General features: G+C 39.5%; 1 protein-coding gene and 1 pseudogene across 5 annotated transcripts in view; one reads left to right on the top strand and one right to left on the bottom strand.

Moving 5' to 3' along the window:
- Positions 1-13,364, bottom strand: part of PDE5A (phosphodiesterase 5A) — a 151,257-nt gene that overhangs the window by 112,593 nt on the left and 25,300 nt on the right. For all 5 annotated transcript variants that reach the window (XM_061164123.1, XM_061164127.1, XM_061164126.1 and 2 more), the window contains exon 3: positions 136-225. In XM_061164123.1, the coding sequence (XP_061020106.1) occupies positions 136-225 (90 nt within the window). The remainder of the gene's footprint in view (positions 1-135; positions 226-13,364) is intronic.
- On the top strand, positions 11,140-11,270 carry LOC133071957 (U2 spliceosomal RNA; annotated as a pseudogene).

Here is a 13,364-nt window from a genome sequence, read left to right as displayed (position 1 = left end):
CATCACGCAGAACATTTAAGTACTTTCAAGTTAACTACACTACTGCATTATTTCAGAAGTATGAAAAGTAAAAAAAAATTTTCAAAAAGAAAAATGTTTCCAAATGACCTTTTATAAAATGGAAAATTGGCTTACCTCTTCCCTGTGATTCTTGATTGGCATACAAAGAATACTTTGCGTCTTGTAGCCTGTAATTTGGTCAACTTCTGCATTGAATCGAGGGTCCTAGTAAGGAAGATGAAATTAAATTTAGTGACTGACTTGCTCAATGATTGATTTGATTTTTCTGATTTATAGGATTAGAGAAATCTAACCTTTGACTTACCTTGTTGCTCTGAATGTTAATTTTATCATTGTAAAGATATCAAATCATATAAGTACATATAATCTTTGACAAAGATAAATTTAAAGTTTTTTAATGAAGCTAGTGTTCATAGATAAATACAGATGCAAACAAATGTTAAGAAATAAACAAAATTCAAAAAAGTAACCAATTTAGATAGTCTCACTTAAACCCCAGAAAAAGTGACCACTCTCCTCTTCTGTAATAACTTTTGCCTATTCCCATCTCACTGATTCTTCTGAAAAAGAAAAGCATCTCTGGTCTGAAATTCTTTCCTATAAAACCCACCACCTCCAAAATGACCTTTCCAGTACCGATGTTACTTCCCTTGTAACGACTGACCTTGTTCAGAGGAGCGTGATGGGCTACAGTACACTGGGCCATGGGCCACAAAGAGTTGGACATGACTCAGCCTAACACAACAACAACAACAAACGATTGTTTATCTCTTACCTCAGTATTCTGTATTTCTATCTCAGATGTTCATAAGAATTAAAATCTTTTCTTTTTTATTTAATAAAAGTGCATGGCCTTCATCAAACTATAAACAACTCCTTAATCTTCTGAATCTCTTTCCCCTTTCACAAAGTACATCCTTGCACATCCAATAATCACAAAGGGCTTTTGAAATGTGTAAAAGTTCAAAATGTGGGTTAAAGAAGAAAAAGATGCAGGCTATTTTCCATTAAACCAGATTAAGAAGGTTAAAGGTAGGCCGTAAACTCCACGAGGGGCTTTTATTGGTTCATTGCTGTATTCCCAAGATCAACTCAGGAACTCAAAAACATTTGTTAAAAAAATGAAGCAATTCATTAACAACTGATACCACAGTTAACCAATGTGATCATTTTTAGCTTACTATAGCTTAAAACAAATCTTTTAGAGGTAGGAGGAAAAACTCCAAGGAAATGGACAGATACTAGTATATGAGATACAATTAGAATGGAAGCAAACATACCAGAATATAAATATCTGAATCAATATTGTTTCCTTCAAAGCAACAGCCTTGGGAACTTACATGCTCAACCTAATAATAGCATTATTGTTGTAAAAACTCTGCTTTTGGAATTCCCTTTGGAAAATACAGAGTAGTCACACTGGAAAAATCCTCATCTTTGAAGGTCATTTCTTTTTTTTTTTTTTAATTAGTCTAAAGTCACGCAAAGCCAAAGCTGTGAATGAAGTAAATGATTGCACTAAATTCCATCAAACTAGGGTCAGAAATGAGGCCAATTTTCCCGTTTAGAGGGCCCGAACGTGGTCTTAAAGACAAACTTTCAAAAGGAAAGTTAAAAAACGGTGGCGAATCAACATAAATATTTTATATTACAAATAAACACTATTGCATTTTAATTTTTCTGCAAACATGTTCAAAGTTGCATTGAAAAGACAGAGAAAATCTTGCCTGAATATTTCCAAAAGACAGTTTTATTTATTTATTTATTTTTTAATTATTTTTATTTTTTTTTTTCCAGTGGGTTTTGTCATACATTGATATGAATCAGCCATGGATTTACATGTATTCCCAATCCCGATTTAAATAACATGCTATATTGCAAGGTATCTAAAGAAAGCAGACAGGCTACTGATATGGATGAATTAAAAGAAATTAAACATTATGAATTTATATAGGGAATTATTCCATAAGCTAATAATCAAAATGTGAATGGAAAAGCATCCTCAGCAATTATTTTGTTAATGAATATCTGAATTACAAGACCAATTTATAAAGAAAAGGATTAAACCCAACTATCTAATCAAAGCAAGAGTCTGAAATGTATAGGACTCCCACAGATTTTGTGTATACTGGAAGTTTAAAATAAACAGCAACCTTCGATTTCACTCTTCAGTGAAAGAAGTAGGAGTAACATCTGCCTCAAAATCACTTTAAGAGAATTCTGGCATCTCAAAGAATTTTCCTTTAACAATGCACCCGGTGCAAGGACTACAAACACGGAGGACTTCCAATGCTTCCAGGTCCAGGAACCACTGAAATAAAAATGGACCACTACTATTACTTTATTATTTCTTTCACTGTTTATGAGAACATGACAGTAAAAAAAAAAAAAAACAAAAACCCACAAAGCTTAAATATCCATCTCCTATAATAAAACAACTAGTACCAGACCTGTCCTCCTGCTGGGAAATATCTGACCAGATCAAATACATGAGACAACTAAGCCACACATAGTGCAGGGGAGAACACAGATGGCTGCACTGCAAGATTCTTGCTCCTCCAGGCAGCCTCTTCTCCCAGCGAGGAGAAGCAGGTGGTACCCAAGTGGAACCAGAGTTCCAGATGGAACTGAACTCAGGGCTTCTAAAGTGCTTTACAAATAGCTGATGAAAGGAGAGAAGTGAAGGGCAAGGGAGAAAGGGAAAGATAGAACCAACTAAAAGCAGAGTTCCAGAGAAGAGCAAGGAGAGACAGGAAGACCTTCTTAACCGAACAATGCAAAGAAACAGCAGAAAACAGCATGGGAAAGACTAGAGATCTTTCAAAAAAAACTGGATATGTCAAGAGAACATTTCATGCAAGGATGGACACAACAAGGGACAGAAACGGTGTGGACCTGAGAGAAGCTGAAGAGATTAAGAAGAGGTGGCAAGAACACACAGGAGAACTATACAAAAAAGATCTTCTAACCCAGATAATCACGATGCTGTGATCACTCACCTAGAGCCAGACAGCCTGGAGTGTGAAGTCAAGAGGGACTTTGGAAGCATCACTATGAATAAAGCTAGTGGAGGTGAAGGAATTCCATCTAAGTGGTTTCAAAATCCTAAAAGGTGATGCTATTAAAGTGCCACACTCATGTCAGCAAATTTGGAAAACTCAGCAGTGGCCACAGGACTAGAAAACAATCCCAAAGAAGGGCAATGCTAAAGAATTTTCAAGGTCAGTTGAGTTGCTCAGTCCTATCTGACCCTTGCGACCCCATGGACTGTAGCACGCCAGGCCTCCCTGTCCATCACCAACTCTCAGAGTTTACTCAAACTTCTGTCCATTGAGTCAGTGATGCCATCCAACCATCTCATCCTCTGTTGTCCCCTTCTCATCCTGCCTTCAACCTTTCCCAGCATCAGGGTCTTTTCTAAGGACTCAGTTCTTCGCATAAGGTGGCTGAAGTATTGCAGCTTCAGTTTCAGCATCAGTCCTTCCAATGAATATCCAGGACTGATTTCCTTTAGGACCAACCAGTTTGATCTCCTTGCAGTCAAGGGACTCTCAAGAGTCTTCTCCAGCACCACAGTTCAAAAGCATCAGTTCTTTGGCGCTCAGCTTTCTTTATGGTCCAGCTCTCAATGTTTAAACTACTGTACAATTGTGCTCATTTCACATGCTAGGAGGGTTATGCTCAAAATCCTTCAAGCTAGGTTTCAGCAGTACATGAACCAAGAATCACTTCCAAATGTACAAGTTGGGTTTAGAAAAGTCAAATGAACCAGAGATCAAATTGCCAATAGCTTTTTGATCACAGAGAAAGGAAGGGAATTCCAGAAAAAAAAAAATTGGTTTGACTATGCTTCTTTGACTATGTTAAAGCCTTGGACTATGTGGATTACAACAAACTGGAAGATTCTTGAAGAGATGGAAATACCAGACCACCTTACCTGCCTCCTGAGAAACCTGTATGCAGGTTAAGAAACAACAGTTAGAACCAGTCATGGAATAAATGACTGGTTCAAAACCAGGAAAGAAGTGTGACAAGGCTATATATTGTCACCCTTAAATTAAATTAAATTGTAACAATTTAATAAAAATTGCTAAGTTTTATTTAACTTAAGGAGATCCATCCTAAAGCAGATCAGTTCTGGGTCTTCATTGGAAAGAATGATGCTGAAGCTGAAACTCCAATACTTTGGCCACCTCATGCGAAGAGTTGACTCTTTGGAAAAGACCCTGATGCTGAGAGGGATTGGGGGCAGGAAGAGAAGGGGAGGACAGAGGATGAGATGGTTGGATGGCATCACCAACTCGATGAACATAAGTTTGGGTAAACTCCTGGAGTTGGTGATGGACAGGGAAGCCTGGCGTGCTGTGCTCCATGGGGTCCCAAAGAGTCAGACACGACTGAGCGACTGAATTGAACTGAAATGCAGAGTACATAATGCAAAATGCTGGGTTGGATTTTTCAATCATATGCTGGACTCAAGATTGCTGGGAGAAATATCAATAACCTCAGAATGCAGATGATACCACTCTAATGGCAGAAAGTGAAGAGGAACTAAAGAGCCTCTTGATGAGGCTGAGACAGGAGAGTGAAAAAGCTGGCTTGAAACTCAATATTCAAAAAACTAAGATCATGGCATCCAATCCCACTACTTCATGGCAAATAGAAGGGGAAAAAGTAGAAGCAGTGACGGATTTTATTTTCTTGGGCTCCAAAATCACTGTGGACAGTAACTGCAGCCATGAAATTAAGACGTTTGCGCCTTGCAAGGAAAGCTATGACCAACCTACACAGTGTATTAAAAAGCAGAGACTCACTTTGCTGACAAATATCTGTCTAGTCAAAGCTATGGTTTTTCCAGTAGTCATGCACAGCTGTGAGAGTTGGACCAGAGAGAAGGCTGAGCACCGAAGAATTGATGCTTTATTACTGTGGTGCTGGAGAAGACTCCTGAGAATCCCTTGGACAGCAAGGAGATCAAGCCCAGCCAGTCCAGAAGGAAATCAATCCTGAATATTCACTAGAAGGATTAATACTGAAGCTGATGCTCCAATAGTCTGGCAACCTGATGCAAAGTCCCTCATTGGAAAAGACCCTGATGCTGGGAAAGATTGAAGGCAGAAGGAGAAGGCGGCAGCAGAGGATGAGATGGTTAGACAACATCACAGACTCAACGGACTGAATCTGAGCAAACTCCAGGATAGAGGGAAGAACAGGGGACTCTGGCATGCAGCAAGCAGTTCATGTGGTCGCAAAGAGTTGTAGAAGACTTAGGGACAGAACGACAACAATAACACAAGTGCTGGGGTGTGCAAGGCAAAGTACCTGCTCAGACAGGCTGTGTTGTGGGTGTGGTAGGGTATAAAGAGGAGTGGCAGAAGACAGTTTGAACATGTCTTTGGTTCAATACAGGCTGAACATGTATTTGGCAAGACTCTTAAGAGAACAAGCAAAAATTACCTTTTGAAAGCTGAAAGTGGACTGGCGCCTCCAATTATAAAAATGTTTGAAGACACTGGGGTCCTACCCATCAGAGGTACCTCACTAGGTACCCAGGCATTCAGCTGAGGCTGGGAGTAAGGACCCTTGGGAGTAAGGACCCTACCGGAGATCCAGGCAGCATTCCCTAAGGATAAATTTAAAACTAAAGTAGATCCATCATAATAAATAATAATACCAAATCTGACAGGGCCAAAAGGATCTTCCAGTAACTTCACCGCCTGCAAGAATAAAGGTCAGCCCTGTTTTAAAAGAAGATAATATAACCCAAATGATTTTCAACAAACAATCACAATGTCCAGCCTACAAGAAACATAATCACAACAAATGAAGAAACAGGAAACACAACCCATAGTGAAGAAAAACAACAGTCAATAAAAAATGACCCCAGGATGATTCAGATATTGGAATTAACAACAAGGACTTCAAAGAAGCTATTATAAATGTATTAAAAAGCTTAAAATATGGTAATAATGAACAGATGGGAATCTCTGCAAAGACAGAAAAAAGTATTCTTAAAAAGCCAAATGGAAATTCTAGAACTGGAAAGTACAAAGTCTAAAATGAAGAGTTCACTGATTAACAGCAGATTGGATGAGTCAATGAACCTGAAGGGAGGCTGACAAAGTACCTAATCAAAGACTGAGAGGAAAAACAAAAACTATGCAAAGTTAACAGAGCCTCAGTGTTCTCTGGGACAATATCAAATGGTCTAACATATACAATTGGAGACCGAAGAGAAGAAAATGGGGCTGAAAAAAAAATTTAAACACATGACCAGAATTTTCCCAAAGTTAGTGAAAACATTAAACATATACACATAGTGTGAAAATGATACATAACACGAAACATGTAAGAAAGGAAGGTTGGCTCACTTCTCATAAGAAAAGTGAAAACCAGAAAAAAAGTGGGAAAACATTTTAAATGTTGAAAGAAAACTACTGTTAACCAAGAAGTATCTTTGCAGTAAAGATATCTTTCAAGATTATAGGCAAAATGAAGGCATATTTAGGTAAACAAAATCAGAGAATTTGTCACCATCAGACCAATACTAAAGAAATAGTAAAGAAAGTTCTTCAGCCTGAAGAAACGGATTCTACAGAAAGGAATAAAGAGCTTGGAACTTGGCCTGAGCACATGCACAAGTATATAAACACTAAGGAAATGGACCCAAAAAGATACTGCTGTGATTTATGCCCACAAGTGTCCTGCCGACATTTCTCTCTAGGAGTTTCATGGTGACCAGTCTTACATTTAGGTCTTTAATCCACTTTGGGTTTACTTTTGTGTATGGTGTTGGAGAATGTTCTAATTTCATTCTTTCACATGCAGCTGTCTAGTTTTCCCAGCACCACTTATTGAAGAGACTGTCTTTTGTCCAGTGTATTCCTGCCTCTTTTGTTGTAGAATGGGATATTACCCAGTCATGAAAAAGAATGAAATAATGTCATTTGCACAACATGGATGGATCTAAGATTATCACACTAAATGAAGTAAGCCAGACAGAGGAAGGTAATTATTATATGATACTGCTTATATGCAGAAGCCTAAAAAAAAAAAAAAAGACACAAATTAACTTATTTACAAAACAGAAATAGATCTATACACATAGAAAACAAACATGGTTATCAAAGGGGAAAACGTAGGGCAATAAACTGGGGGTTTGGGATTAACAAACTATATATAAAAAAGATAACCTGTAAGGGCCTACTGTAAAGCTGGGGAAATATATTCAATATTTTATAATAACCTAAAAGGAAAAAAATCTGAAATATATGTGTATGTGTATATATATACATACACACACACACATAATTTTACCACTATGCTATACATCTGAACATGCCACTGTAAATCAACTATACTTCAATTAAAAAAAGAAGAATAAGGAAGCCTGGTTCTTCATTTTTGGAGGAGGAAACAAAATGTACCTTGAGGTGTTAGATTGAAATCAGAGGTAAGAATTTATTGTTTATAATATAGTGGGTAGCTAGCTATAGGAATAAATAAAATATTCGTGTATGTTAGTCTGTGTATTTTTTTTCTACCTCTATCTGCTGAAAAACTACTAGCAATGAGCATGCCTAGTGCCTAGATCTTGGTTTTTAAATACCATCCCGTCAACTGAGAGGCACCTGGGTTCCTAGGTCCACGGCAGGGGAAGTGTAAGATAAGTCTAGAACATCCTGCTAAGTAGGTAAAACTTTCAGCTTCCCCAGAAAGCAAGAAAATGCCAAGAGTGATGTGGGATCACATCAAAACGACATCGGTTCAGTCACTCAGTCATGTCCAACTCTTTGCGACCCCATGGACTGCAGCATGCCAGGCCTCCCTGTCCATCACCAACTCCCAGAGCCCGTTCAAAGGCATGTCCATTGAGACGGTGATGCCATCCAACCATCTCATTTCTCTGTTGTTCCCTTCTCCTGCCTTCAGTCTTTCCCAGCTCAGGGTCTTTTCAAATGAGTCAGTTTTTCACATCAGTTGGCCAAAGTATTGGAGCTTAAGCTTCAGCATCAGTCCTTCCAATGAATAGTCAGGGCTGATTTCCTTGAGGATGGACTGGTTGGATCTCGTTGCAGTCCCAGGAACTCTCAAGAGTCTTCTCCAACACCACAGTTCAAAAGCATCAATTCTTCGGTGCTCAGTTTTCCTTATAGTCCAACTCTCACATCCATACATGACTAATGGAAAAAACACAGCTATGACTAGGTGGACCATTGTTGGCAACGTAATGTCTCTGCTTTTTAATACGCTGTCTAGATTGGTCATAGCTTTTCTTCCAAGGAGCAAGCATCTTTTAATTTCATGGCTGCAGTCACCATTTGCAGTGACTTTGGAGCCCAAAAAAATAAAGTCTGTCACTGCTTCCACTGTTTCCCCATCTATTTGCCATGAAGTGATGGGACCAGACGCCATGATCTTAGCTTTCTGAATGTTGAGTTTTAAGCCAACATTTTCACTCTCCTCTTTCACTTTCATCAAGAGGCTCTCTAGATCTTCTTTGCTTTCTGCCATGAGTGTGGTGTCATCTCCATATCTGAGGTTATCAATATTTCTCCTGGCAATCTTGATTCCAGCCTGTGCTTCATCCAGCCTGGCATTTCACATGATGTACTCTGCATATAAGTTAAACAAGCAGGGTGATAATATACAGCCTTGATGCACTCCTTTCCCAATTTGGAACCAGTCTGTTGTTCCATGTCTGGTTCTAACTGTTGCTTCTTGACCAGCATACAGATTTCTCAGGAGGCAGGTCAGGCGGTCTGGTATTCCCATCTCTTTAAGAATCTTCCACAGTTTGTTGTGATCCACACAGTCAAAGGCTTTGGTGTAGTCAAAGCAGAAGTAGATGTTTTTCTGGAGCTCTCTTGCTTTTTCTATGATCCAACCGATGTTGGCAACTTGATCTCTGGTTCCTCTGCCTTTTCTAAATTCAGCTTGAACATCTGGAAGTTCACGATTCATGTCCTGTTGAAGCCCAGCTTGGAGAATTTTGAGCATTACTTTGCTAGTGTGTGAGATGAGTGCAATTGTGCGACAGTTTGAGCATTCTTTGGCATTGCCTTTCTTTGGGATTGGAATGAAAACTGACCTTCTCCAGTCCTGTGGCCACTGCTGAGTTTTCCAAATTTGCTGTCATATTGAGTGTAGCACTTTCACAGCATTATCTTTTAGGATTTGATAGACTGAGCCAAAAGGATATCAGTTCAGTTCAGTTCAGTCGCTCAGTCGTGTCCGACTCTTTGAGACCCCATGAATTGCAGCACGCCAGGCCTCCCTGTCCATCTCCAACTCCCGGAGTTTACTCAAACTCCTGTCCATCGAGTCGGTGATGCCATTCAGCCATCTCATCCTCTGTCGTCCCCTTCTCCTCCTGCCCCCAATCCCTCCCAGCATCAGGGTCTTATCCAATGAGTCAACTCTTCGCATGAGGTGGCCAAAGTATTGGAGTTTCAGCTTCAGCATCAGTCCTTCCAATGAACACCCAGGACTGATCTCCTTGAGGATAGACTGGTTGGATCTCCTTGCAGTCCAAGGGACTCTCAAGAGTCTTCTCCAACACCACAGTTCAAAAACATCATTTGAGCCAATAAATTGGATATAATCTGAGAATATGAATAAGATAGTAACACAGCATAACTCATTAAAAAATAAAAATCCATGAGGTCATAATGATAGAAATAATGAATGAATAAGGAAGACAAAGCTCTTCTTCACATTAGAATGTAACTAATATATATAGATGGTATTATTGATATAAAGTTGGAAAATTAGTAGATGCCCAAAGTGGTAAGTGCTATGATAAGGAAAAGAGTATTTACATAATATCAAAATAACTTCTCTTAAGATATTTATTAATTACAATGGGAAAATTGTACCTGTATTGTGAAACACTTAGTGGACACCACTTTAACTCACTTACCAAGTTTAATATCATCAAAAATGTGGTAAAGTAACATCGCGTGCTACCTGGTAACATATGCTAAGATCTGTGGTATAATTAAAAAACATGTTTGGTCTGGCATTAGATCTCTTCAAACCCTTGGAATTACCTGATAGTCTTTTTATATTCATAACAAGCCCCTGCCAAGCATACCTGAGCTCATGCTAATGTAAAGTCTCATGGATGAGAAGGTTTCAAATAGCTTCAGGACTGGATCTGGGTGCCAGGAAAACCACCTGCGTGATTAGAGGGTCAGAACGTTCAGCCCTGCCACTGGATAAGGAAGAGGGGCCTGGAGACTGAGTCCAATCACCAATGGTCAATGATTTAATCAACCATCCCTACATAATGAAAGAAAAATCAGATTGAGGGAACTTTTGGGTAAAGGTGATCTATGTGCTGGACGGTGTTGCCATAGACGGTGGGCAAGGAAGTTTTGTGTCCCCCACCTCTCACTCCTTGCCCTATGTATCTCTTCTATTAGGCTATTTCTGAATGTTATCCTTTATAAACATACAGCTATAATCTTAAGTATGGCGCTTTGCTGAGTTCTGAGTCATTCCAGCAAATCACTAAACCCGAGTGGGGAGCCCCTGCGTCTCCAGTCAGCCTGAAACTAGTGTGGCTAGCCTGAGGGTCCTACTCATGGCTGGCATCTTAAGTGGGGACAACACTGTATGACAGGGCCCCTAACCCATGGGGTCTGTACTCACTCCAGGCAACTCGTGTCAGGAGTGAGCTGGACTGTAGGACACCCCAGGTGGTGTAGAGGTGAAGAACTGATTGTCAGCTGTAAAGCCAAATGAGGTCGAAAGAACATTTGTGGTATTCCTGCCAAAAGCGCCTAAATTGAATCTATTCAAGAAAAACATTCTGCAAGATAACTGGCCTGTCTCCTTCCAAAAGACATGTCAAGAAAGATAGAGCAGCACTGAGAAACTACTTCAGATTTAATGGAAACTAACAAGATAGGACAAATACGTGCAATATGTAACCCTGAGTTAGAGCCTTGAACAGAGGGGGAAAAAAATCACTGCAAAGGACATTCATGGGACAACTGACCAAATTTGACTATGGAATGTTAGCTAAGAGCTTTGTATCAAAAAATTTCCAGATTTTGATAAAAGTATGACAATTGTGGAAGACTATATTCTTGTTAGAAAATACATATAGTAATTGCTTCTCAGCCTTTTAGCTAAGATCAAGTGCAGTATCTGTTCTTATCAGAATATACATATAGTAAAAATGTCTCCGAATGGCTCAGAAAAAAAAAATATGCATGCATTACTTACATGCATTACACACAGAAAAAGAAAGTAATAAAGCAGATGGGGCAAAATATAAACAATTAGACAATCTGGGTAGAGGGTATACCCAAGTTTCTGATACTGGTCTTGCAACTTTTCTATAAGCTTGAAATCATATAAATATAAAAATAACAGAAAACAAAAAAGGAAATAACCAACTAGATTTGCCAAATCATATGCTGGTCTTCTTCCACAAAGTGGAATAGCTAAAGATTATTAGAGCATTTAACAATGATACAGCACTTCCCAAACTCTGTTCCCCAGGACACAATTACAAGACGACAAATGTATGAAAATTGGTAATTTATTAAAATTAGGACAGGAGCTGTTGTTATTTCTTTCTTCTGAAATTCATTTTGGAAATAATTTTATTTACCAGAAATTCACTTGAGTAGTGCCTGAGACCTGCAGGATGAGAGATGGTGAAGACGTATTTATCTGAAGAAGGACTGAAAAGGGGGGAATAAGTTTGGGGTGGGAAGAGCTGCACTCGAGGGAAAGACCACATGAGTGGCGATGTGATCCTTCCCTACGAACCCTCCAGTTTCTCTCCCTAAAAATCACGGTGTCCATGGAGAGGCTGCCCCATGGAAACAAGAGATGGGTCTAAGTTTTGCATTCCTGTTGACTTAGGAAATAAGAGGGTTATTTAGACAATATAAATCCTTTGACATAGGAAATCTTGGGAGGCGTAAGGCTTCCACCAGACATAGAACCAGGGCTTCAAGGCAATCTGTGATAGTTAATTTTATGTGTCAACTTGACTAGGCTAAGCGAGGCCCAAAAGGCTGATAACACATTATTTCCAGGTGTGTCTGTGAGGATGTCTCCAGAGGAGATGAACATCTGAATCAGTGGAACGAGTAAAGAAGATCTTAATCAATGCCAGTGGGCATCATCTAATCCCTTGAGTAGGCAGAGGAAAGAAGGACGAATGTGCTGTTTGAACCAAGATATCCATATTCTCTTGCCCTTGTGCAGTCCACCACAGCTCCTGGCTCTGAAGCTTTGGATTGAGACACAGACCAGAGTTACACCACTGGCCCCCCTGATTCTTAGGCCTGCAGTCTCTGAGTTATACCATTAACTACACCAATCCTGGTTCTCCAGCTTGCAAATGGAAGGTAGACTGTGGAACTTCTAAGCCTCCATACCCAAGTGAGCTTATTCCTACAATAAATCACTTATTTATCTCTATATATCCTACTGGTTCTGTTTCTCTGAAGAACACTGAGTGATACGCAATCTGATCTAAATACTGGATGGTGTCTAATTTTCAAGTATTAGGAAAATTCCAACACATTTATATAAGTTGTTCTGATTATTGGGTCAATATCTTATTATTAATAAATGCTGTGCCACATTCAAGACAGTTGCATGAAAGATGGCCTGAGAGAGGAGATGATGTGTTGACTGAACATCACTGACATTTGTGGTGTAACTGAAACTCACTGGTCTAAGCTGTGGATCATGTCATGTTTTAAATATGTAAATGTATTATTTTATCAGCAATAAAACAGCTGAATTCCCAACTGTATACCATTCTGTTACAAAGTTTTAAAACGGGAATCAAATGTTGACCATTCCTTAAAATTAGTTTATCTAAGAGACTTTTTTATTCTCAGCTTCAGTCTGAACACTGTTTTATTTCATGGCCACCGCTTGGTTTTCTACTGCTACTCCACCACGTCTAAGTGTTCTGTGGTCATGTAAGCTGAAGAAATACTGCTATCCAGTGTCATTTTTACAGATTACATATCTAAGGAATGTGTAGGACTAAGAAAACACAGAACACGCTTTCACATTTTGACTATTTCCACAGAAGGCTAAGAGACAGTATTCTGACCACTACTAATTATGAGCGGGCTGAGTAAGGAACCGCGGGCGTGCTCAGGTGCGCCAACTCTTTGCGACGCCATGAACTAGGCCATCCGGCTCCTCTGTCCATGGACTCTCCCAGGCAAGAATACTGGAGTGGGTTGCCATGCCCTTCTCAGGGATCTTCCTGACCCAGGGGTTGAACCCACGTCTCCTGAATTGGTAGGCAGGTTCTTTGCCACTGAGCCACCAGGGAAGCCAAGTAATGAATTATC

Source organism: Dama dama, chromosome 17 (assembly GCF_033118175.1).
Source record: "Dama dama isolate Ldn47 chromosome 17, ASM3311817v1, whole genome shotgun sequence".
NCBI classification, from domain to species: Eukaryota; Metazoa; Chordata; class Mammalia; order Artiodactyla; family Cervidae; genus Dama; species Dama dama.
Note: the sequence above shows the minus strand (reverse complement) of the source record. Positions and strands in the feature narration are given on the sequence as shown.